Source organism: Rousettus aegyptiacus, unplaced genomic scaffold (genome assembly GCF_014176215.1).
Source record: "Rousettus aegyptiacus isolate mRouAeg1 unplaced genomic scaffold, mRouAeg1.p scaffold_m13_p_2, whole genome shotgun sequence".
Classification (NCBI taxonomy): Eukaryota; Metazoa; Chordata; class Mammalia; order Chiroptera; family Pteropodidae; genus Rousettus; species Rousettus aegyptiacus.
Genome location: NW_023416295.1, coordinates 44,376,097 through 44,401,350, shown reverse-complemented (window position 1 = coordinate 44,401,350; position 25,254 = coordinate 44,376,097). Strand labels below are relative to the sequence as shown.

The 25,254-nt window shown below is 32.5% G+C and overlaps 1 protein-coding gene across 2 annotated transcripts in view; it reads left to right on the top strand.

Annotated features, from left to right (window-relative positions):
* Positions 1 to 24,841, top strand: part of MTX2 (metaxin 2) — a 56,023-nt gene extending 31,182 nt beyond the window's left edge. For both annotated transcript variants that reach the window (XM_016134485.2, XM_016134514.2), the window contains exons 4-10: positions 12,155 to 12,227; positions 15,503 to 15,579; positions 16,893 to 16,985; positions 17,495 to 17,533; positions 17,902 to 18,027; positions 19,108 to 19,184; positions 22,842 to 24,841. In XM_016134485.2, the coding sequence (XP_015989971.1) occupies positions 12,155 to 12,227; positions 15,503 to 15,579; positions 16,893 to 16,985; positions 17,495 to 17,533; positions 17,902 to 18,027; positions 19,108 to 19,184; positions 22,842 to 23,025 (669 nt within the window). In that variant the 3' untranslated portion in view covers positions 23,026 to 24,841. The remainder of the gene's footprint in view (positions 1 to 12,154; positions 12,228 to 15,502; positions 15,580 to 16,892; positions 16,986 to 17,494; positions 17,534 to 17,901; positions 18,028 to 19,107; positions 19,185 to 22,841) is intronic.
* Positions 24,842 to 25,254: the final 413 nt, after the last annotated feature.

Below are 25,254 nucleotides of genomic sequence, written 5' to 3'. Positions count from 1 at the left end.
TAGTATAGCTTATGAATCAGCAGCAGAAAGTCAGTTGCTCTAAATGATGGTAAGGATAGTATCTCAATGGGGCAGCATCCTCCCTGTGCAAATGTAGTGACCAGGGTAGGCCTGTTGGCTGGCTATGTTTCCATTCAGCTGGGGTTGAGCCCTTTTCACCATTTTCTGAACTTAGTATTATTACTTACCTTTTTTAAAAAAACAATGCAATTAAAACAAAAGATATTTGAATTTTATGGCTTTTAAAATTTTAGATTCTACCTTTCTTCTGTCTGAAACCATCATTGTTTTCTGTAAAAGAAATGGAAGACTTTTTGGTTTTAAATTTAATTTCACTAATTTCCTCCTAAGACTTCTTTCTGGAATATTGTTAGTATATTTCTCCTTGAATAAAGACTTGAAAAAACTAGATATGCATAATATTTGAGATGTTTTGTTTTATATGCACATTAATATTATTCTGCTTTCCTACATATATTAAATTATAAGATCTGCATGCTTATTTTAAATCTGAGCATTGGGCCATAGTTGCTGAGATTTTAAAGGACTCCTGCTGACAGTGACTCCTTCATGTGTTACTTCTCAGTAAATTTTTGGAAGATAATACCACCCTAATTGTATGGCTTTCTTAGCTTTTTTATTTAGCCAGGTACTGAAATTGACTTTTCACTTGGTGGGCTATAGATGCGGAGGATAGAAATGACCAAAGATAAAAAAACTGTCCTTGAATGTGTTTTTATTCTGTATAACATCTGTAGCTCCTCTACCCACTTTAAAATATTACATATCTACAGGAAAATGTTGACAAAGATGATATTGATTTTATCTATTTTTGTCACTTGTGTCCACAAAAAAGATGGGGGTGGCCTTCAAGATTGGGCTTCTCAGTGTTTCAATAGAACTTGCTTCTCTACTTTCAAAGAATAGAATTGTACCATATAGCAACTCCAGGTCTTTAAAGGGAAAGCAGAGTTGTCTGCTATTTATTTCCTGTTGGAAGTCTGAGAATTGATAAGTAGAGAAAGAGCATCTAAAGACTCCTGAGTTTCCCCTCCTCCCACCCAAACCTGCTCATCCCACAGTTTTTCCTGTTTTGGTAAATGGCAGTTCTGTCATTCTGGTTGTTTATGTTAGAATTTTGGGTCATCTTTGGAGTCCTCTCCTTTTCCTATATCCACACCCAGTTATCAACAGATCCTTTTGGACCTACCTTAAAAATATAGCCAGAATCCAAATTCTTATCACCTCCATCACTCTCTCTCTGGTCCAGGCCATTATCAGTTCTTGCCTGGATTATTGCAAAATTTTTCTAACTAGTTATTCTGCTTCCAATCTTATAATCTCTACAGTCTAATCTCTGTATAACTGTTTGTAATCCTTTAACATGTCATTCAGATTCTAGCAATCCTCAGCCCAACACCTTCTAGTGATTGTTCATCTTAAAGTAAAAGCCAAAATCCTTTCAATTATCTGTAAGTCCAGCATGATCTCCTGATTGTCTCCTGGAGCTCATCTCTTACCTCTCTCTTACTCTCCCCCATGTCACACAGGTCCTGTTGTTATTCCTCAAACACACCAGTTTAAGCACAAGACTGCTTTACATCTTCTCTTAGAGATCTACATGGCTTGCTCTCTAACTTTCTTCGGTTTTATACTTAAATGTTTTCTTATTGTTGAGCCCTTATCTGACCACTCTACATACAATAGCAATACCCTCATACTGCTTCATATTTCTAAATAGCAATACCCTCATACTGCTTTGTATTTCCATGCATATTTTCAGGTTTATTTGCTTATCTTCTGTCTCCATTAGAATGTAAACTCCATGAGGTCTTGAGACTTATGTTCACTGCTCTATTCTCAGTTCCTGGAACTGTCCTTGGTACATAGTAGGTGCTCAATAAATGTGCACTGAGAGTGTGAAATGAATAAGTGCTTTCCATTTATTTGTCTAGATATTTAAACTTGTATCCTCCTAGCAAATTAGTTCACAGGTAGCTACCCATTGGAACAAATAAATGAGCCTTTTGTAGGTCTTATTGAGCTACATTTTAATGTTCTGCTCTAGGCTTTAGAAAAAAAAAAATCTCACAAAAAGCAATTCTGCATTTGGTGTCTATTGCTTCTTGTCATTCAGTAGGCCTTACAAAGATTCCAGATGAGAAATGTTTTTTGGAATTTAGTATGAGAAGTTCAGTTGAGGAATTGACCCTATTTTTTTGAAGACTATGAATAATCCATTCATGGATTCACCATGGTTTATCAAACCAGTATTAGGCTATTATAATTATTTTGCTTCTATAAATAGGGCTTAGGTGTGAATATCCCTATGTGTATCTTATATGTTTTTATGCAAATATGTCCATATGACATAATTCTAGCACTACAATTCTTGAGTCAAAGGGTATGTATATTTAGAATTTTGGTGGATGTTGTCCAAGTACCCTTCAAAAAGATCGCGTTGATTTATACCTCAGCTAGTGGTTGAGTATAAATTTTATGTTTTGAATTTTGATTAAACAGCCTTTTTTCTATGTTTTTATTATCTGAAGTTTCTGTTACTTGATTTAAAAAATCACATATGACTAGAGCTAGTTATTGAGTTTTAGACTTCTCTACTCTGCTTATTTTGTGATTCAATGTATTTATCAAATTTTCTTATTTTTGTTTATGTGTTCATCGAACTCATTATTATTATTTGCTAGTTATGTACCATGCACATAACTGGGAATTATAACAGTAAAGCTGGTTTTAAAAGACCAAGGAGTCTGAAATAAGCAGCAAAAGGAATCAGAAGCCTTGCCACCATGTTACAGAAGGATTGCTATAATAGGATCCCTGTCCATATTCCTGTCCATATTTTGTTAGCCACAACATTTGAAAGGTTTTTTCCTAACACTCTAGCTGCTAGTTTTATAATTTAGTATTGTTACCTACAATAACAACTTTCGAATCTAGGATTTAAAATATACTGAGAATTGAATTGATTGGTAACAAATTGTTCTTGTTTCATTAAGCTCCTGGCCTTATTTTTAGTTATGTATAAATGAAATATTTTTATTTCTCAAAACCAGTTTTTACAACAAATCTGAGCCATAGTCCCTAGAAGATATGATTCAGAAGTAATTACTGAAGAAATAGAATTTAGAATCATTTTGGAGTATGTCAGATATCATCTTTTAGGATTGTTTCTAGAATTTCTCTGGTTTAAAAGTTCTCAGAATTTTTTTTCTAAAGAATTTAGAATCAGATGTATAGTCCTTTTATATTTACTTTTTTTTTTCTCGTAATAGCAATTGGTGACATATTGTGTATCCCTTTTGGGTTGGTGTTAGGAATTTTAGAGTCAAATTTGCTACTCATGTTAATGGACATGCATTTGTCCCAGTATTTGATTATTATAGATAAAGCGGCTATGAGCATTTTTTTACATGTATGTTAGTGGCTATATGCCTCATTTCTTTTTGATATATTTCTGGGAGTGGGATTATTGGCTGATAGAATAGGCATATGTTCAGTAGTAGGTATTACAAAACAGTTTAAAAGTGGTTGGATAGATTCACCCTTCCATCAGCAATGTATGAGAGGCTTTTCACCAGAAAAACCAGTCCACTGTTCTGCCCTTATCCCATCCAAAATCCTGATACCCAGAGGCAACCATTTTTAATCCTTTTAGCTATATTATTTTCTCTGGTGTTTACCTCTATATTTCTGGGTAAGATGCTTCTACTGCAATTTCATTTTTCAAGATTAAATATATCTATCGAATTCCACCATGAAATTAATCTGTTACAGCTCTACTCCCCCTCTTTTTCCCCATCTTTTCAATAGTACATGAACTTTTTTGGTTAAATTAATATTCAGTGCTTACACTAAAATTAAAATGTAAATATTGATTTCAGCTTATTTGCTCACTGTGCTATGAATATATTCTTTCTATATAATTTTCCCCCTTGGGTAAATAATTGCTTTATTTAATTCATTTGGATAGTTTTCTCTCCTGAACTCTCTGAACCATAAAACTTTCCCTCATATATCAGGTCAAACATATCAGGTCTTTTTTTTCCCTTTTCTTTCGGGAATACTGTCTTTGAAACTCCCTTTTACTTTAATCGGAGTGGTTCCTTTCTTCGCTGGCTTCAGAGCTGTTTTCTTATGATTGCTGTTCATCATTATCCAGGGAATTCTTTTTGCTTTTTTCTCTTGGAACTCCTGTTTTCTGGATCCCACATTCTTTTTTCTTGATTTATTATTTTTATTTTGTTCAGTATATTCTTCATTAGCCTGCCTCCTGAGAAAGGGTAAAATTTTAAAGACTTTGCTTGTATGATACTATTTTTATTTTGTCATCACAATTGACTGATACCTAGGCCACATGTGAAATTTTATGTTGGCAAGACTTTTCTTTAGAATTTTGAAGGTCTATGTTATCTAGCTTTTAGTTGCTGTTGAGTCATTCAGTGTCATCTATTTCCTCAGTTCTTTGTGCTTTACTTCCCTTCCTTCCTTCCTCCCTCCCTCCCTCCTTTCCTTCCTTCCTTCTTTATTTTTTCTCTTCCTTTCTCTCCTTTCCCTCCTCCCTTCTCTTTCTTCCCTCTTCCTTTCCTTTGCATCCCTTCCCATCCCACATGCCATTAGATTCCTTAACCTCTTTGTATCTCTGTTTCTTTATCCTAAAATGAAGATATTTGTTATATCTAATAGGGTGGTAAAGCTCTTATGCAAACACCTAGCATATAGTAAGTGCTCAATAAATATTAGCCATTATAATTTTTCTTTGATGATGTCTTCTGCTCTCTGCATTTTGTTACCTTTCAATTTTTTTTTTGGCTGTATATTTTTGAGGCATTTCTCAAATATATTGATCTCTGCTAATAATATATGTTTAAGACTGAAGCCTCACAAAGTTGATGGGAAGATGAGATGCTTTTTGACATGTGGATTTCACTGTAGTGAGCTGCTATTTTTGTTGACCAATATCCCACTGTACCCCACCTCCACCCCCAGTAAAACCATCAATATTCGTAGGGCTTCTCTACAGAGAGATATTTAGGAAGGACTTAATTTGACTGCTGAGAGGGACAGGGGTGCTGTTGGGTCTCCGTTCAGTGTAACAAGCCCCCCACCCCACCCCGTGTCCTCTGTGTGCTGGAGTCTGGAGCCAGGAGTTTGTCCCTGATTGTGTTTCTCCAGAGGCTGAACCTCCGTCTCTTGCCAGATTGGGGGCAGGCTAGTCGTTTGATCCTTATACAGACTTTCGTCCAATCTCCTATTTTTATTCCTTTACCTCACTTCTCTGTTACTAGGTTCTTCCAATTTTGGGATCTTCTTATTTCTGTGATGCAAATGTACTGATTTTTCTCCTCTACATGTTCTTATGTTTCAGCTTCCTCTGCCTTGCTACTCTTCTTTCCATCTTACAAAAATGGGTTGACATCTCTGGTTTGCTTTGGCTTCCTTTCCCATTCTTTGTGTCTTTCTGGGTTTATACCTTTTCTATTTCTTCACTTATTTTTTGAAAGATGACAGCTAAATGTTTAAGTTCAATTCTTAATACTTAAGTTATCTGTGATCTGATATTACTTTTCCTCTTATTATTATTATTAAATAAAAAACATACCAACACCCTACCCTTTAAGTGATTTTTATTAATATTAAGAATTTAAGTAATTTACAACCTTGCTGAGGGCACAGGGAGGTGATCTAGTGTCTGGCCCAAGCGCCTGCGCCGAGCCAGATTGGAGCAGAGCCAGAGGCCTGTGAGCAGGCCGTCATAAACAAGGAGTGCTGGGTGCTCTCTATCCAGAGCTATATCGTCTGCAGCTATATAGGTAACCGTGTGGCCACATTTTCACTACAGGTTTTAGGGTTTGAGATCGATGCCTTGAACTCCGTACAGTTTTTAAACCACACAGCCTACACACATGGGAAGGGCCAAGTGCTGAACTCAGATGAACTCCACAAGCTGTACAAAGATCTGAAGCTGAACAGTGTGAATAAATATGACTGTGTGCTCACGGGTTACTCTAGGGACAAGCCCTTCCTGGCCATGATGGTGGCATTGTGTGGGAGCTGAAGCAGGAGAACTCCCAGCTGGTGTGTACATGTGTGATCCGGTGATGTGTGACAGGTGGAGCGGTGAAGGCTCTTTGTACATTCCAGAGGATCTCCTTCCTGTTTACAAAGAAAAGATTATGCTGGTTGTAGACATTATAACTCCTAACTAGTTCGAGGCTGAATTACTGTGTGGCAGAAAGATCCTTAGCCATCACAGCAGTGATAGATGTGCTGCACTCGATGGGCCCTGACACTGTGGCAACTCTGACCTGCCCTCTCTGTAGGGCAGCAACTACCTGATACACTGGGGAGCCAGATAATATGACACCATGGCGATGGAGCACATCTGCAAGGAGAGGCACAAGGTGGATGCTGTCTTTGTGGGCATTGGGACCTCTTGGCTGCCATTCTCCTGCAATGGACACACAAGCACCCTCACAGTCTCAAAGTGGCTTGTGAGGAGAAGTGTCAGCCATGTTCCATGTGTTGCAGCTACCATCAAGTGTGCGAAAACCCAAGCTGGGGAAGGACAGAAGCCCAGCCTGGCCCAGCTGATGCTGAGGATGGTCCAGAGTAAAAGGGACATCAAAGACCCAGAGATTGTCTCCCAGGCCACAGTGCTGTGAGGATAATGTGCCTACCTCCTGATGCACAGCATGTTGATGTCTCCGTCTTCATTCCCATGAAAAATATAACGTCTTCCTTAGAGCTGTGACCCAAAGAAGAGATAACACTCTCCATTAAACTTGCTCTACTGTTTTGTTTGTCTTTCCCACTCTGCTCTCTTCTGAATGTCTTAGCTCTCATGCAGTAGTGCTCCCAGTGGCCTGTACACACAGTCAGAGCATCTGTGTCCCTGTCATGTTTCTTGGTTCCAAGGACCAGGTTCCTCTGAGCCCTGGGCCAGAGCCTAGCCCATTGGTCACTCCAGGGCCCACTGGACTAGGAGGAGGAGGGAGGTGCGGCCTGCAGCCTGCAGCCTCCCCAACAGGGTGAACACAGGGATCAGCCAAAGTCACCCAGGGCCCTGGGCCTGTGCAACATCTTTAATGGAAAATACCATCAGTGTAAAGTAGAGCTGGGGAGACGGCCAGTGAGAAAGGCTTTTCCTCCCTCCCTCCCTCCTCCTTTTCCTTCCTTCCATCCAGAGCCAGTATAGGACTGGGGAAAGAACCTAAATGTATCTGTCTTCCATGAGATGGTAAAATCCCACCTGGGAAATACGGTTTCGGATGTTGGGCTTTTTCCATGTGTACAGCGAACTTGAAGGGAGACATACTCTGCAAACACTAATAGATTCTTGGTTCTTTATTTTTATTTCAGAGGCTTGGCTCCACCTTAGGTTTAATTCTTTTACTTCCCTATATTATACATGGAATGATGAGAATTATTTCACCCTTAAAACTTTTTTAGAACTGTGGACTCTGGCATGATTTGAGACTTTCTCTTCTGTCCCCCTTAACTGTAAAGCTGTGACCAGGAGGAGACATTGGGTTGAGCCCTCTGTATTAAGAGAAGGAAATCGGGGGCTCCCAAGAGCCTCTGCAGCGTCAGACTCCTGTGGAAATGCATGAGCTTCTGTGGGAGGTAGTGTCCCACGTCTCACTCCGATGTTACTGAGCCTGTGATGTGTTATATCTTTGCTCCTTTCTACATGCACATACTCTGTCCATCTGTTGTGATGACAGCAGAGGCCCTGGGCTGTCTATATGTAGAATTTCCCATCCAGAAGTCAACCATGGTCACTGGCAGTAGCTTTTGATACAATTTGGGTCCAAATTAGAATTAATCCTTATTTTTACTTTCCATAATTTAGTAACATGCAAAATGATAATAATGTATTGGCCCTGACTGCCTGATTTTTGTTAAAGTGCAGATTTCTGTACTTTCCAGTTTTTCAAACCTTCTCTTGTAGACTTTAAAGATGAATTAGAAAATACAATCCCTTTAAAAAGAATTTAATTTATTCAATATGTTGAATCTACATCAAGCTTATTAAATTTCAGGTACTGGGTATTGTGTGTGTGTGTGAGTGTGTGTGTGTGTGTGTGTGTGTGTGTGTGTAAAAAATCACTATGTCATGTGCTTAGGTACTCAGTAAATTTATATTCAAAGAATGAATATACTTATTGGCTGTAGTTTTAACGGATTCATTCCTTAATTCTTAGCTTTTGCTGACCATTTTAGCAATTGGAGTTGCTTAGCAATTGAGTAAATTTTGCGTTTTATGAAATTGAAAATATTATGACATTTAATGTGTCACTGTCCTCAAAAGTTGATCATTCCCAGAGTTTATGGATACTGCACTATAATGCAGGTTGTTTTTTATAACATTTAGCCTAATCACTTTCAGATGATGTAAGCCTCTCTTGCTAAGATGTCCTTTATGCACTGATTACCATTGTTAAAGACCCATGCTGTCCAATTGAACTTTCTGTGATGATGTAAATGTTACTTGTGCTGTACAATAAATATAGTAGCCACTAACCAGCCACATGTGACTGTTGAGCACTTGAAATGTGGGCTGATGTGGCTGGGGGGTGGAATTTAAAATTTTTTTCAACTTTAATTAATTTAAATTTAAGTTAAATAGCCACAGATGACTAGTGGCTACTATACTGGACACACAGTTATAGATCATTATTCTGATAGAATGTGCTAAGTTTTTTATTGAAAGTATTTTATATTTTCAGTCACCTGAATTAGTTTGGAGTAAAGTATCCATTGAGAAATAGGACTTAGTTTCATTATTATAACTAAAACTACATTTTTCTTTGGATTTACATACAAATGAAAACATTCGGATTGCTCTTTCATAATTGAAAGTAAGATGTATTTTAGGTTGTTGTATCATTCCTGTTTTATTTGAAGTATTCAGAGTGCTGATAAGAGATTAAAAATGAAAATGGAAGGTGAAAGTACTATTTGGAACTGCAGAGATTTTCTTCCATCCTACAAGAGAAAAGAGAAACACCATTTGAATCAAAGCCTGGTTTGGTTTTAGAGTTTTTATGTTCTTGAAGATAGGCATGGTAGTGTTTTGTTTATTATAAAGTTTTGATGAAAATACTGTGTTCATGACATCAGACTTCTTTGTGAACTACAGATTAATTCAGAAAAATTTTTTTTGAATCAAAGATGATGAGTAATTATAGTAAATGCCGTAAAATCAGTCTTTGGCTAACCAGAGTTATGCCATTAATTGAGGTATTTTTAGTAAAATAAATTCATAGGACAGGAAGTATGGCTTCGATTATAGGCATTATAATTTTGCTTAATCTTTTTTAGTGAAATACAGCTTTTTGAAATGTCGATTAGTGCATGTAGTTTAACTAAGTACAGCACACTATACTTACTGATTTTTTTATAGTATTACAATTGTTAACTAACGACTGAATATTATTAAGACCTTTGAGAAGATATGTTAAGCAAATTTTTTTTTTTCCAAATTCTTTTTAGTCTTCTGAGGTCCTGTCCCCTTTTGGTCCTTCATTCTCAGTAGATGATTTCTCTAATTTATCACAGAATGCGAATACACCTTTATTTTCTTTACTTTCTCCCTTATTAAATTGCAGTTATCATCACTGATTCTGACCACCCCTTGCACTGCAGTGGAAAAAGTGTCCCGTTTCCTGACAAAAACAGATCTTTCCACCTGTGCTTTTATTCCATCCCTTTTTACCTTCTCATGTATCTTGTGTGTCAGTTATTCTACCTGTTTCTTGTCATTTCAGTCTATTTCCACTTTTTTATTTCTGTTTATGTTTTAAGAAGCTCAACCTTTCTCCATATCAATACAGATACATATGTAATAGAAGAAAGTTGACTTTCTTAATCCCTTCTTCCTTCTCATCTAGTCTGAAAGAGCTGTTTAAATTTATTCTAATTCTTTCCTTCCTAGCAAACTGTATTTTAACAAGCCTTCCCTGTAATTTTGATGCATGCCGAACTGAAGTTTGAGAGCAAGTACACTAGTTTATACTTACAGGTCAATCAAGAAGCTCACTATTATCACTATGTACTGAGAGTGCAGGTTATAATATTTAGAGGACTGTTGGTGTACACTTAACATAAACACAGAAATCAGGTCGAATGAGATGGTGCTTAAACTTAGAAACTGTAATTGTTGAATTAGTTAGGATTAAGTTTGAGAGTGACAAAACACAAACAAAAAACCCAAATAGCAGTGGCTTAAGAAGTTTATTATAAACAGGTAATCTACGTTTGGTGAGTTACATGGTTATTAACGACCTGGGCTTTTTTACTCTTATTGCTCTACCATCTCTAACACTGAGCTTCTGTTTCTTGGTTTGGTTTGGCTGCAGTGGCTATAGTTAATCTTTTTTAACATTCTAGTCAACGGGAAGGAAAAAAAGTTCCTCTGAAAGAAACTTCCCAGCAGTTGCCCAGAACTTTAAGTCCCATTGGTCAGAATTTAGACATTGGCCACACCCAGTCGTAAGGGAGCCTGAGAAATAAAGTTCTTATTTCAGGCAGCTGTTTGTGAAGATAAAATTCATGGGTTCAGCACTGTAGAAAAGGGGAGAACATATATGGAGAGATAACAAAGAGCCTCTGTTGCAATAAACCCTGGGAGTTTTGGTTGTCTCAGTCACTAACCATTGAACGCTCATTATAAGTAGTGCCCTATCTTATTTTAGCCCCAGGAAAGTGAAGGAGATTAGGATTGGGGATAGAATTACAAAAAATTAAAATCTATTCCTAAAATACTACATTTACTTGGGGGACATCAGGCATAAGGTACAGAGCAATGCAGGAATCAGGATATTAGTAGAGAGGGGTCAGACTCGTGGGGTTTATTTTTAGAGAGAAGCATTTCTAGAGAACTGGAGTTTTGGGAAGACAGATTTGAAGAAGAGAATTGGCATACTTTTAGGTAAATTGAGTACTTTATACAAGATAATAGTCACTCTTCAATATCTTTACTACTTAACAAGAAGAATCTTAAGACCGATTTCCAATCTAGAACCATGGAAGGAATTAAAATAGGCAACCCTAGGAAAAATCTTTGTTGGGTAGACTAGGCTGTATAATTCATAATACATAAGTAATAGCCTTGTTCTTTATTTATTTATTTATTTCAATTGACATTTACTATTTATAGTAGTTCCCTTGGTTTTAAAATAGATAAAAATTTGTTTTCTAATTTGTATGTGGTAATTTGAACCATTGTAACTATGACTTCCCCAATTAAAGAATATTATAAAAAGAAGATAGGGAAATTTAATGAGTAGAGAAAAAGAAGCCTAGATACCAAAGAAGAGAGAATAAGGAGGTAAGCTTGGAGTGTTATGAAAAATAGTGGCAAGAATCAGTCAGAAGGCATATACGTTTGGCAAAGTGTTTACTGATATCTTAAAAATGTTTAAAAACGAATTAGTATATATAGTCAATATAATTTTGTATTTTTTTCACTTAATATTGTAATGTAGACATTTTTCCTGTTATAAAAATTCTTTAAATATGTGACTTTTAAAAATTGCATACATTCCATCGTTTGGATGTACCTGTTCCCTATTGTTAGATATTTAAGTTGCTTATAAAATTTTTGTTAGTATATATAAAGCGAAAAATGAACAATTGTGTGTTTAATAAGTGAATTAATGAGAATAAAAACTACATGTTAGTATATTTAATATTATTGGAGACAACTTCAAAATAGCAGAAATAACATTTTGGGAGTTTGCTCCTAAAACAAGAAAGATGATGACCCTGTTAAGAGTAGTGGAATTAAGCAATACCTTATAAAACTTCAACCTTAGTCATCTGTTAAAGAAAATTAAAGCAATATACAGTATTGTCGACTTACATAAATTGATACAGTAAAATGTGGATAATTTATATTTTCCTTAAATTCTTTAAGTTTCATATATTTACTGGTGTCTAAGTCATATTGATTTTTAGTAGTGTAATATTTTATTTTTGTTGGCATATAGATCTTTTACTTAAATTGATTGATTCTTTTCAAATAATGTTACCATATAAGTTATTAAGTTCAGAAAAGAAAAATTTAAAAAGTCCTGTTCAAATATGCATATACTTTCACTAGGCTTACTATACCTCTCTTGGTTTACAGGCCTTTTTGCAAATGTGTAATCTGCCTATCACAGTAGTTTGTAGGGCAAATGCAGAATATATGTCTCCATCTGGTAAGTGATTTTTTCTTCTTCATTAATATTCTACATTGATAAATTACAGTGCTAGTTCGGTTTGTACCTAGATTTTTTAAATGCCTATATTTTTGGTTTACTCTTTGAAGAATTTCTCCATGGTTTGATAAAGTAACAATTGCAAACTTGACAATCTTCAGGTTGGCATGTTTATGCATTTCAGCTCTGTGGTCAGAGATGGCTCTGGAAAGTTTTCAATAGTAAATATTAAGAAAGCACATAATCTCAGATTTCCTCAGTCTTTTTTACATAAGACTGTTTCCTCCTCAGAAAACAAATTTTAATATTAACAAATTATTTATTACTAAATAGACCTCTCCAAATTATATTCTCCCTGTAAAAATGGGAGATCGTAGAATAATTAACTTGTCATAGATCTTAAAGTCATCTTCGAATGTTTCAATTTCTTTTTTTTACTTTATCAGATTTTAAGGTACTTTTTTAATGTTTTAGCCTTTTTGCTATTTTTTATAATCAGTATTGTTTTTCTATATATCACATATTAGTAAAGTACAATTTTAAGTAAATATGATTCAGATCATTATTAATGTAAAAATGCCACAAAGCTGATAAATGTCAAATTTGATATGGATTCTTATAACTATGGTTTTGCTGGAGCAGTAACAACACAGAATCATTTCTTTATGAATAAATCCATTGAATATGATTGGCATAAATGTGCTACATTGCTTTTTAGGGAGACATCTATATTTTTATTGTAATGATAACTTGTGTTAAACTTTTTTTTTCATCTTAAGTTCTTAAGGGTGGTAATAATTGTTAAAAGCTGTGAAGAGACCACCGTAACACTGAAAATTCCATATGCATACATTGACATTTATAGATTTAGTAGTATAATACATTTTAATACATTTTCATGAAAGAATTTCTATACTTGTAAACAGATATACTTTAGATTCTCGAAGGCCATTAATTGACTCATTTTACGTTAATTTTATATGTAGGTTTTATAAACGTAACAGAATTTTGGTGAAATTATATTGGGTTCTGTCTTTTTTCTCTATGTAGTCATACAAAAAGAGTGTAGATATATGCATGAGAATGTTAGTAATCTAATACTAAAGTTGATATCTATGGCAAATGAAGAGAAGCCATATCCATCAGTTTCCTAAAATGACTATACTAAACATCACTTAGGTAGATATCTACCTTCTTTTTACAGACTCTATGAAAGACAAACAGTTAAATATTATAGAGACTACAATAGTATATACCTATATACATTCGTAGGAGTTCCCTATAGGTAGATGAAGATGCTAGATTCTATTAAGATATTTAAAATTCAACATACCTTTAGTACTCTCTTTCATCATAAGAGTTGCGAAGGGGTGGTGGTCAGGAGGATGTGTTTCATTTTATTTGCTTGTTTGAGCTTGTCATGGACAATTTTTAAAGCAGAGAGCATCACGGAATAGTCAGAAGGCCACTTGGCTGAGTTAGGAAATTTTCCTCTAATCCTATGTTGTCACATATTAAGTTTCTTTGGGAAATTTCACTTCTCTTGTTTGAGCCCTCCTTGATTTCATCTGTAATATTAGATGATCGGACTAGATCACATCCAAGGTTCTAATAGCCTTTGAATCTATATGCTTAGCAACAACTTCTTACTTTCTTTAGAAATAAAAGTTCTAGGAATGATTATTCTGCCTAAAGTGAGAAACACTTCCCTTTGTTTTCTTGTACAACCTTTGATTGGTGCCAGAGAATAACTGTCTGTGTGCTTTTGTCTGATACCTGTAATAACAGGGATATAACATTGGCTCCATTTTGTCAGACAAGTGACAGAAAACATTATTTACTTCTAATTTGTTGCCTTGATTTTATATTTTTCTTTATGTTTAGAGATATAGAAATAATCAATTGACTACCCACACTGCTTCCGTATTTCAGAATTTGCAGTGCTAAAAGTATTTTTAAGAAAAGAAATTAAATGAAATCTCTTTCTTCTTTAAGGACTCCAAACTGGTTATTGAAAATGAGAAATACACTTTGCTCTCAAAATGTTACATCCCAGAAATACCAAGGCATTCATTCACAGATAGTTTTCATTCTCAGATCATTTTATCTCAGAAGACTTACACTATTACTAGCAATATAGTAGTTACCTAGATTTTATTCCAAGTTAAAAAAACAATATGACCTAATGCTTACCCAGATATGAAATTTTTTTCTTTTTTTGCAAGATATATAAAGCAATAGAAGAAAGGAATGCAGAACTCAGTGTTTCTATATTGGTAACACGGAAATGTCTTCTAAATACATCTATTGAGTAGTTGTGTTCCAAAAGGCTTGACTTTCCTTTGTAATGTGTTATCCTATGGATGCAGATGAAGCTTTTGTTGATGCTGTGCACCTCATCCATTACCCTCAGTCATTGAATCTATTGAAAAGGACCATGAAGAAACCTGCTGTTAGGGTGAACTCTGTTTGAACTAGGTCTGACAGCAGGTTTCATCCTTTAGTTTTTGGGGTAAACTTTATTGCTGGTTGGAAACTATTTTGCTCTCATCATCTCTGATAATTTCATCAACTTTATAAGAATGAAATAATTACTTTTTTAATGTGGCATTTATTTAGAGAAGCCAGTTTTTATAAGCATTCTACTGGTTCTTTTCCCCTACATGTGTTGAGAATATATTTTGTATAATAATTCATAAACTAACATACCTTTAAAGATTAATTCTCTTAATTCTTGATATTTTTGAGTCAAAGACATTTATTAATATATCAAATGTACTTAAAATATGTAAACCTTAATGATATCCGAGACTTAAAAGTAGAAGATATCAAAAGAATTCTTCTTAAATGCAGTTTAAAATATAGATTGCTTCAATGTATTCTGAAGAGAAAGTGCAGTTAAATTTCTTTGAAGTCTATCAGTAGTCATGAACCAGTGTCTGGGTTCATGTAATTTGAATAAGTAGTATTTACTGATACATATGATTTGTTAGTGTTTGTGCTGAAAAGAGAATATTGTGATCTATTATTATATACAAGCGACAACTCTAGAAAGAAATCTTTTTCTTCTTTCTTTTTAAAAACTAGCCAGTAATCAGTGTTTAAAAATTTATAGAAGGTAACATATACATTTAACTATAACTTTAAAAAGTTATAGTTTTATGAAATTCTGTATTAATAAAGCATATTCCAGTTTTGTGTTAATTTCCTTTTTTTATTAGCACAAACTTTAATTTACTGAAAATGTTTTTACATATTGTTTTTTTCCTCAACAGGTAAAGTACCTTTTATTCATGTAGGAAATCAAGTAGTATCAGAACTTGGTCCAATAGTCCAATTCGTTAAAGCCAAGGTAATACAAAAGATATTAAATGTGTTTGATCAGAGTTACTCTTAAAATAAGTCATTCATCATTCTTCAGCATGTCTTAACATTTACATTGATTTTAACCTAGTTTTATAAAATGCCAATACAAACTACTGGAGAAATATTTCTAAAGTGTATTTTTTTTCCATAATATAAATCAATGGCAAAGAGGTAATTTGATCTTTACAAAATAGTGGATAATTTTCTAACATGCTTATGAGAATTTTGGTCATAAATGAAAATGGTTAGATTATAAAACATCAAGTTAACCTTTGAGAAGGGAGACATAGGATATGCTTAGAAGCTGAATATATTAATTTATTCATATGAATTATTTAGTTTAAATTTTAATAGTTATCAGAAGACAACCTCTTTTAATATTTTGGGGAATATCCTTCCAGACTTTTCCCTTTGGTTATATAGAAAAATATGAAGCATGCTATTATTAGTTACTTTGCAACCTGCCTTTTAAAATTATCAGTATGTTTGGAAATTGTGAATGACTATATATGCATAGTTGTCTATGTTAATGACTATATATGCATACATATATATTTATACATTGTTCTTTTAAAGTGTATAGTATTCTGTTATATGGACATATTATAATTTATTTACTTAAGTCTTTACTGATGGACACTTAAATATTGCCAATTTTTTGCTGTTATTGAGTGCTAAGATAAATATTCTAGTACATATACCTTTGTACATTTGTCAGATTATCCCCTTAGGATAAATTCCTTAGAGTGTTACAGAGTATGCATTTTAGAGTGTTACAGAGTATGCATTTTTAAAATCTTAAAACATATTGCCAGGTCGAACTAAAAGTTATATCATTTTATGCATCCATTCATTACTATAGTGTATTAGAATTTAAAAATTAGTGTTTATTTCTCTCTACCTTTACTAACATTTTTTTCTTCTTCAACCACTTTATAAGCAGCACATGTCAATCTTTTGGCATTTATTTAATTATTAATAAAGTTAATCTCTTAAAATAACAAGGTTTACTGACCATTCTTGTTTTCTTCTTTAGTGAAATAATTGATAATGTAATTTTATCCATTGAAAGATACATTTTTATAATAAGGAAATACTACTTATTAATATTTTATAACAATAGAGTATTAGTTGTTTTTTTAATATAAAATAATTTTGTTTTAGGAAGCATTTTTTTTTGAAATTAATCCATAGATATATGCAGTAAAAAGATTGATGTTATAATACTTCGTAGTAAGATAACTGAAAGTTTTTTTATATTTAATATGATGCTCTTAAATTTTTTTAAATTCCCTTTAGGGCCATTCTCTTAGTGATGGGCTGGATGAAGTCCAAAAAGCGGAAATGAAAGCCTACATGGAATTAGTCAACAATATGCTGTTAACTGCAGAGGTATAATATAAAACAATAGGCCTTGAAAATTAGCTTTTTCTCTCATAAAAGGTAATCTTTCTTGTGGGTTAAAGTTACTGAGAAATAGGAAAATAGTCAAGCAATTCTAGGGCTGGTATACTTATCCAAATTATTTGATCATTATCTTTGAATAAGTTGCCTGACATTTTCAGTTCTAATTTTTATGTTTGTAAAAAGGAGTGGTTCTTGCCCACTTATTATTTTACTTTTGCCTTGTAAAGTTTACTTAAATATCTATGAAATACTTTAATGATATTTAGGGACATATTATATGAATAAGAAGTATTTTTATTAAGTACCACCATTAAATTTAATAATTATGTATAGCAACATTAGCAAAAAAAAAAAAAAAAAAAACACCCAACATCTTACATATGTGATTTTTATAAAATTGGCTTATAAAAAATTAGCATGGCAAGAGATAACTTTCCTTTTATCCATTTTCTCTTTTGTATTCTAAAGTTTAGTCACTGTTCTTTTGTTCCTAGTTGTATCTTCAGTGGTGTGATGAAGCTACAGTAGGGGAGGTGAGTGGTTCTGTAGCATTTATCTTAATTAAAATTTAATGAGAAAACACTTTGCTCAGAATTGTAAGTCCCTGCTCATAAATGAAACATTGTGGTTTATACCATTAGTGATATAGTTTTTCACTTACTTTAATTTTGCTTGCACATACATTTTAGGAAAGCTATGTGTCATTGTTTGATATAACTGGTTGCAAAGTACATAAAAGTTTATATATTTTTAAAGAGAATGTTTTAAAATTTTAATTTTTTAGATTGCAAGCTATGTATTTTTTCCAGATTGCAATATTTGTGTTCTCCTAACATATATTTCTCTTAGAATTCTATTTGTAAAAAAAAACTTTGTTTTTAACAAAATATTTTTGCTTTAGATCACTCATGCTAGGTATGGATCTCCTTACCCTTGGCCTCTGAATCATATTTTGGCCTATCAGAAACAGTGGGAAGTCAAGCGTAAAATGAAGGCTATTGGATGGGGTAACAAGACTCTGGACCAGGTCAGTTCAGATTGAAGTTTACAAAACCTCAGTGTATTTAAAGAAAACCTTTAAAGCATTAAGAAATTCATTTTTTTTTTTTTTTTGGGATTGATAGCCCTTAAGAAATCCCAACACAATAAAAAATTAATAAAACATTTGCTCTTATTTTCTCTGACATGAAGTAGTTTTATTTGTTTTATAAAAATCACATATTTATTGTAAAATAAGTTATATAATAAGAAAAGTTCAAAAAGGAAGTAAAAACTATTTGAAATTCTATCACCTACAAATCGCCACTGTTAACTATTTGGGGAACATTTTTCTAGATGTCTATTAATAAACATTTTCCTTAAATGGGATCATATACCTGCTACTCTGAACCTGGATTTTTCCCATTCAACAATACATTGTAGGCATCTTTTATGCCAATAAATATTGATCTGCAGCATCAGAGTTTAAAGAAAATGTCCCTGTTAAATATAGTGCTTAAATATATCTTTTCTTTTTGGTCTTAGACTTACTGATAGCAAGATTAAAAAATATAAATCTTGTTAAGATTATTAGTTTGGCTAACTAATGTCTTTTTTCTAAGGCTACCCCTGGTCCTAGCCAGCCAAGTCACTGATATGTGTCATTGGCCGCAAAGGGGATTGGGTAAATGAATAAGCATGCAGTAAATAAAATCCATCTCCACTAGAGGAAAGTCAACTCAAATGTTTTTACTTATGGTGGGTCATCAATGTTATCTTTATGAAGCAATTTTTTTAGTAAATGCAAAGTCATTTGAATATATGGATTCAGGAAAACATTTTTGTAGGGAGTGAAGTTTTGAGATAAAATTTCCTTTGTAGTAATCCTTATAAGTAACTTAAATTGTACTTGCATTTAAAAGAAATTAGCTGTCAAATTTTTTTCCTATTTCTTTTTATGGAAAATATTACTTATATTCTATATGTAGTCTATAGTCTGTTTTAAATATGTCATAAAAAGTTACCTAAATTTATATTTTTATTATAAACTATTATATAAATTGTTTTAGACCTATTTTATTGTTTACTAATTTAAATATTGTTCTTTGGGGTCTATTGGCTATATAAGGTCTTAGAAGATGTAGACCAGTGCTGTCAAGCTCTTTCTCAAAGACTGGGAACACAACCGTATTTCTTCAATAAACAGTAAGAAATTTAACTTTTTTTAAGTTAGTTTCTTTTCTATATTGTTAGGTAACAAACTTATTTTATCACAGAGGAATTGTTTTATCAAGAAATATTTATTGAAAGATTTAGTTATATTCACATTTATTTTTGCCTTCATTAAACATTTACTTAGCACTTCTTGGGTTTCAGGCATAGCATTAGGCTAGAGACTGAGATTTCTAAAATGTGGTCCTAACCATTAAGAATATATTCTAAGGGTAGATATGTAAACCAGTCATTATTGTATGATATAGAGGTTCTAATGGGGGGTAGTTCAGGGTTCTATGTATGGAACTACAGCATCTTGATTAAGAAAATTCTAAACTTGTACAGTACTATTGGAATATTAAGTGTAACCATACTTGTCTATATAAGGAGATAACTCTGAGGATAAAAAAATGAATAAAACTAAATAATAAAAAAATATTTTTGGATGGACAAGCACTATTATGAACTTATCTTTTAAACGTTAGTGAAAATATTTGTAAAACACAAAAATGAATATGAAAGATATAAATTAAATATTTATGTAGGTAAATTGAGTAATTTGTTTTATTAAGACAGATTTTTTTTTTTGTAATTTGGAAAAGAATATCTAATGTAGGCAAAGAATGGATTTTCTTTCTTTTTAAATTTCTAATTTTAGTGTATCAGAATCAGCTATTCTGTGATCCAGTTTAAGATGGGCTTAAATTAGCTTTTTAATCTCAATGGTTTGCTTAGAAGTTCTGACCTTTTCTTGGCTTTTAAATTTTCTTGCTTTTTTAGGTTGATAATTTTTATAAAGCTTTATTTGCTATTTTATCTTCATAGACATTAATCTTCTATAGCTGTATCAAACATCTTTTGGTAGAGATATTAATATTTGTAGCAAAAATGACTATTCGATAGATTGGAAATATTTGTTATATTAATACATACTATATGTAACTGATATTAAAATAAAGTTGGAGTCTGTTGATCTCGGAAGCAGAAAGGTCAGAATTCAACCCATGAAATCCTGGTAGGTAAAGCCTCTACAGCTATGTTTATGTTTCTAGTGGTGTTTGCTATACAGATTCTTTTTGTTTAGTCTCTAACATAAAAAAAAAATGTATTCAAATATTAGTGTTATGTAGTTCCTTTTCTTGCTGATCTGGGAATTCTTAGGAGTTGAAAAGCTCAGAAGGGGATGTGTTTTATTTGACGTGCACCATTCTGTATTAGAAGTTAGTTTTGTTATACACGCTGTTTTCATGGGAGGCCAAGAGCATGGATCTGATTTTTCTTCTCATTTAAACTCAGTGTCAGAGAGTTAGTAACCAGGTTTCATTTGACGTATGATTTAGTAGAAATATTTAAATATATTTTTTAAAAAGTACAGTTATATTTAAGCTTGTGATGAAAAAATAAAAATTTAGAACAGGTGCAAAACCAAAGGTTTGCTGTTGAGGAACCGTTTAATTCATAGTAAGATATAGCCTTTTGAAATAACTTTACCTCATATTAGGTAAACATTTTTCCTTAACAGTTATGATTAAAGAATAGAATAGGTTTAGTTTTTTGTTTTAATTTTACCCAGTTATATAATTAATATTAACATGTAAGTAAACTACATTTAGAGAAAAGTAACTTATATTTTCATTTTGTTGTGGCAAAATTTTTCTCATTCCTTTATCTGTCACAGGACTCATTACTTTGTGAGACGCTCTACCGGAGTGAATAGAGCACTGGCTTAAGTCAAGATATATAGTATTAGATTCCAAGTCAAAGGCCCTGAATTCTATTCTTGACTCTAACATACACTAGACTTTGTTAGGTTCTTTTATTTCCCTTTTGCCCTCTTAAATTCAAATCAGCTTTTCTGTTAGCTTACCTAATGGAGATGTTGAGAGGGCTCATGAAAGAAACCTAATGACCTTACTTGATGAGAGAAAGGAAAAGGATATTTGAAGGAGATCTTATAGTAAAAGTCGTGACTGGGAAAAGAGGACAAAGAAGTTAAATGGTAGAAAAGCAAAAGGAAAATGAACTTGAAACAAATTAGAAATAATAGATACTAACATTGATGGCCTTTTTATCCTTCAAAATATATAGTGTTGGTAGCTTTTAAATATTTAAATCATGTTTCTGAAATGCATCTAAAACAAAATGTGTACCACCTGTTCTGTACATACTGTCTTGCTGATGTGTGAGATCAGTTAAGACCCTGCACAAAGACTGTTAATTACATCATTTGTTACCTTCACCTGGGTGAGTGTGGACTTGGAATGAGAAACTAAAATTTTTCTTAAAGTGATGTTTTTATGTTGCCTTTTTAATAAAGGGGAAGAGAGTGGAAAATACATTTTTTTCTAAATGTAATGAAGATAGAGTTTTGCTATTCTAAAGCATTTATGAGCTCCTTGTAGGTCAATGTTTTCCAAACAAAACCTATTTTCTAGAAGAAACTCAATAAATGGTTACAAGTAGGTTAAGTTGAATGAGAAATTGGAAAAGGAATTAGATTTTAAAAAGAAAAAATGTTGCTATTAACCATTAAGTAAATGTTAAAAATTGAAAATATACCTTAATATAGTGATGGGAAAGTATATCAAAGATATGGTGCAAAAATTATAGTTGGGAATTTTAAGTTGAAAAATTTCAGGGAGGAATAGAATTTTGTTGAGGTTTATTCAATTAAGAAATCACCAGTTAAGAAAATTAAGAGGAAATTGCTCAAAAATATTTAAAGGGATAGTATAGAAAAGGGTGATGGCAAAGGGACTTGATTTATAAACTTGAATGACAGTCCTAAAGATCAGTGACAGGTATATAAAGAAAGAATATATAGGTTATGTCTAGTAGTACAAAGACATGACAAGGTAGCAGTATAATGGGAAAGAAAACTTAGTACATCACTTTTAGTAATATTGTGCTAGTAATTATTTTAATATAATGTACATTGGTGATGCCCCATTTATAGACCATTAGTTGTGAGGTAGATAAATTTTATTTTCTTTTGTTAGTAATATATAATTAAAGGGAAGAAAACTCTTAGAAAAATTTTTGTGGATGCCATCTTTATGATTATGTCTTTTTCAGAAAGCTGAGTTACTTTAAAAAATTAAAATGAAATCATGTTGTTAATGTATGATTGGGTAAACAGGCATCATTTTGTTGTCCCAGCACCACAGTGAAATCTTCTGTGCTTTGACAGCATTTTGTTTATGCATCTATTGAAGTACTTAATAAATTGTGTTGTGGTAATTTATGTTTCGTGTCCATGTCCTAGAATGGCTTTCTTGTTTTTATATCTCTAGCATCTGGCACAGTTCCTGGCATATTGGAGACGTGCTTGCTGTATTTATTTAGTGAATAAATTAATGGATAAAATGAATATGGTCAATTATACCAATATTAACACATTTAAATACTACTACTACTTGAAAAAGCAAGTCACACAACTAGCAAATAATAGTTTAAAAGGTTTTTTTCATATCATTTATAAACTCCAAATTGAAGTAGAATAATTCTATCAAGTGGGAGGGATTTCTTTTTGTGACTTGTGACTTTTTTCTTTTAAATAGATGAATAAAATGTTTTTTAAAATAGTATATATCCTACCTTACAAGGTAAATGCTACTCATGTTATTCTCATTTCTACCCTGGTTTTAGGCCTACTGAACTAGATGCACTGGTATTTGGCCATCTGTACACCATTCTTACCACACAGTTGACCAATGATGAACTTTCTGAGAAAGTGAAAAACTATAGCAACCTCCTTGCTTTCTGTAGAAGAATTGAACAGCACTATTTTGAAGATCGTGATAAAGGCAGCTTATCTATCAGACTGTCTTAGAATTATGTGTTAATTTAGTTTTTAGTGAAAAAAATTTAACTTTGGAAATATGTGTTACTTGAACAATATGATAATGGTCTCAGAATTTTAAAACCAAAACACTGCTTTTTGAAACCTCAAGACATATTATGTATTCTGTACATGTACTTTGTACTGTTATTTGTGTACACCTTAAAATAATTCTGAATGACTTCATTTGATATGTTGTACTCTGTATCTTGAAATTTTTGTTTTTTTTGAAACATGTATGCATATAAAAATAAACCTTAAACAACTGTATGGTTGGTGTATTTACTTGATCTTTCTGAAAGGCTGTCTCTTGAGCTTTATACATGGAATTCTTTTCTAAAGCAAATAATTTGTGTTCCATACTCCCAAGATTACTTTACTAGATACATAGTGAACCTGGTTATGGGAATAATGTTCCTAACAAATATGCCCTTAGAAAATGTGAATAATCACAAGGTGATTAAATCTTGGAACAGATTATTGTTTAAGAGCATTCTTCATATCTAAACTTAATTGAATTTAAAAACATTTCAGCAGAACAGCTATAATTTACATTTGATAAAGGGATAGTTTCAAGGACTTTATTATTTTGATGCTTTTTAATTTGAGACAAGAATGTTTTACTAATGCCCTTTTATTCCTTTCGTGGGGAAGATAGGACAGTTTTCACAGAAGTATCAACAAGCATGTATAGATAAGCACTGAGGATTACATATTGTGTCCCTTTCAAATTTTCTGTTTTATATAAAATCAGGGAGGGATACTATGAAGAGACAGATATAAAAATCATTTCCTGAAAATGTCTAGAGTAGTACTTTTATATTTTCTTTTTATATACAGGCATTTTAAATTCATTTAATCCTTACAAAAATACTGAAAAATTTCTCCAGATTGTCCCTAGTTCACAGAAGAGCTAGTAGCACAGAAAGGGTAATTCCTTGCTTAATTAAGGTCATAGAGTTAGTATGTGGTAGAGTTGGAATTCAAACCCAGGTGGTCTGGCATCTGTTTGGCTTTTTAGGAACACTACTACATTTTTTTTTTTTTAAAGAGTATAGATTTTTACCACATAAAGGGTATATTAGATTCTCTTTAGTCTAAATCCCACACAAACTTTGGGTACTCTCTTTGGACTACAGTGGTATTTATTATAGCTTTCCTGAATTTTGTAATGTGTATTATTATCAAAATAAAAAATAATAAGTTACCTGTATCTTTGCACAATTTTTAAGATCGAGTTTATTTTTGATACATATTTTGTATGTAAATACTGTTTGAAAAATATATAACCATAATATTCATTTAATTGAACAAGTATTATTTGTACCTCAGTATATAAAATCTAGACTTTTTTCTTTGATTATTTTTTGGATATAAAGATATTACAGCAACATGGGTTGTGATATTTTAATCTTATTATATTACAACAGACTATATTCTTACCTTAGTATGAGAAACTTTGGGAGATAGTGGTATTTTATTTCAAGTTGAAATCTTTATTAAAGACTTACTATCTATGAATCACTCTCAGGAAGCTTAGTTATTCTATAGTGATGAGTGAATGATTATCAAAAGAATGCATTAGAAAATAGAAATCTTGATATGGTGACTTAGTTACCTGCTTTTATCTTTTGAATTTGGGTCCATAAAGCCAAGTCACAGTGGCTAAACATTTTCTCTGAAAACCTAGTTTGCTGACCAAAGAGTTAAATGTTATTTTGCCGCCAAAATATGTGTGTACTGAATTTTAATATAAGTAGCACGATCCCTTATTAAAATGAAAATTTAAATCATAAGTAGTGAGAAACTTTAAATCAAGACAGGTACTGTCATTTCATGACTTCTGAATGATGTGCATTATTGAGTTTAATATACCTTATCTTCTGTGAAACCTTTTAGAAGTCCAACTTGTTACTTTTTGAGTTGAATATTGGGGGTGATAGATATTGTATTAATTCAGTAGGTAGCCTTAATCTAGAAAAAGTAGAAATTGTAAAATGTCAATCAGAGAGATTCACTAATAATATGTCTTGATACTTTTTTGATGAACAGAATGAGTATTTTTCTTACTGTTATGTATGATTGTCATTTAATGTGAATGGGTAAAATGTAGCTGTACATTGAGAGATTCCCAGTTACTACATTTCAAGTAAAATTTAAGATAATATAACTTTTTGAACTTATTTAATTTTTTGTTTTAGATTCACTTGCTTCTTATAA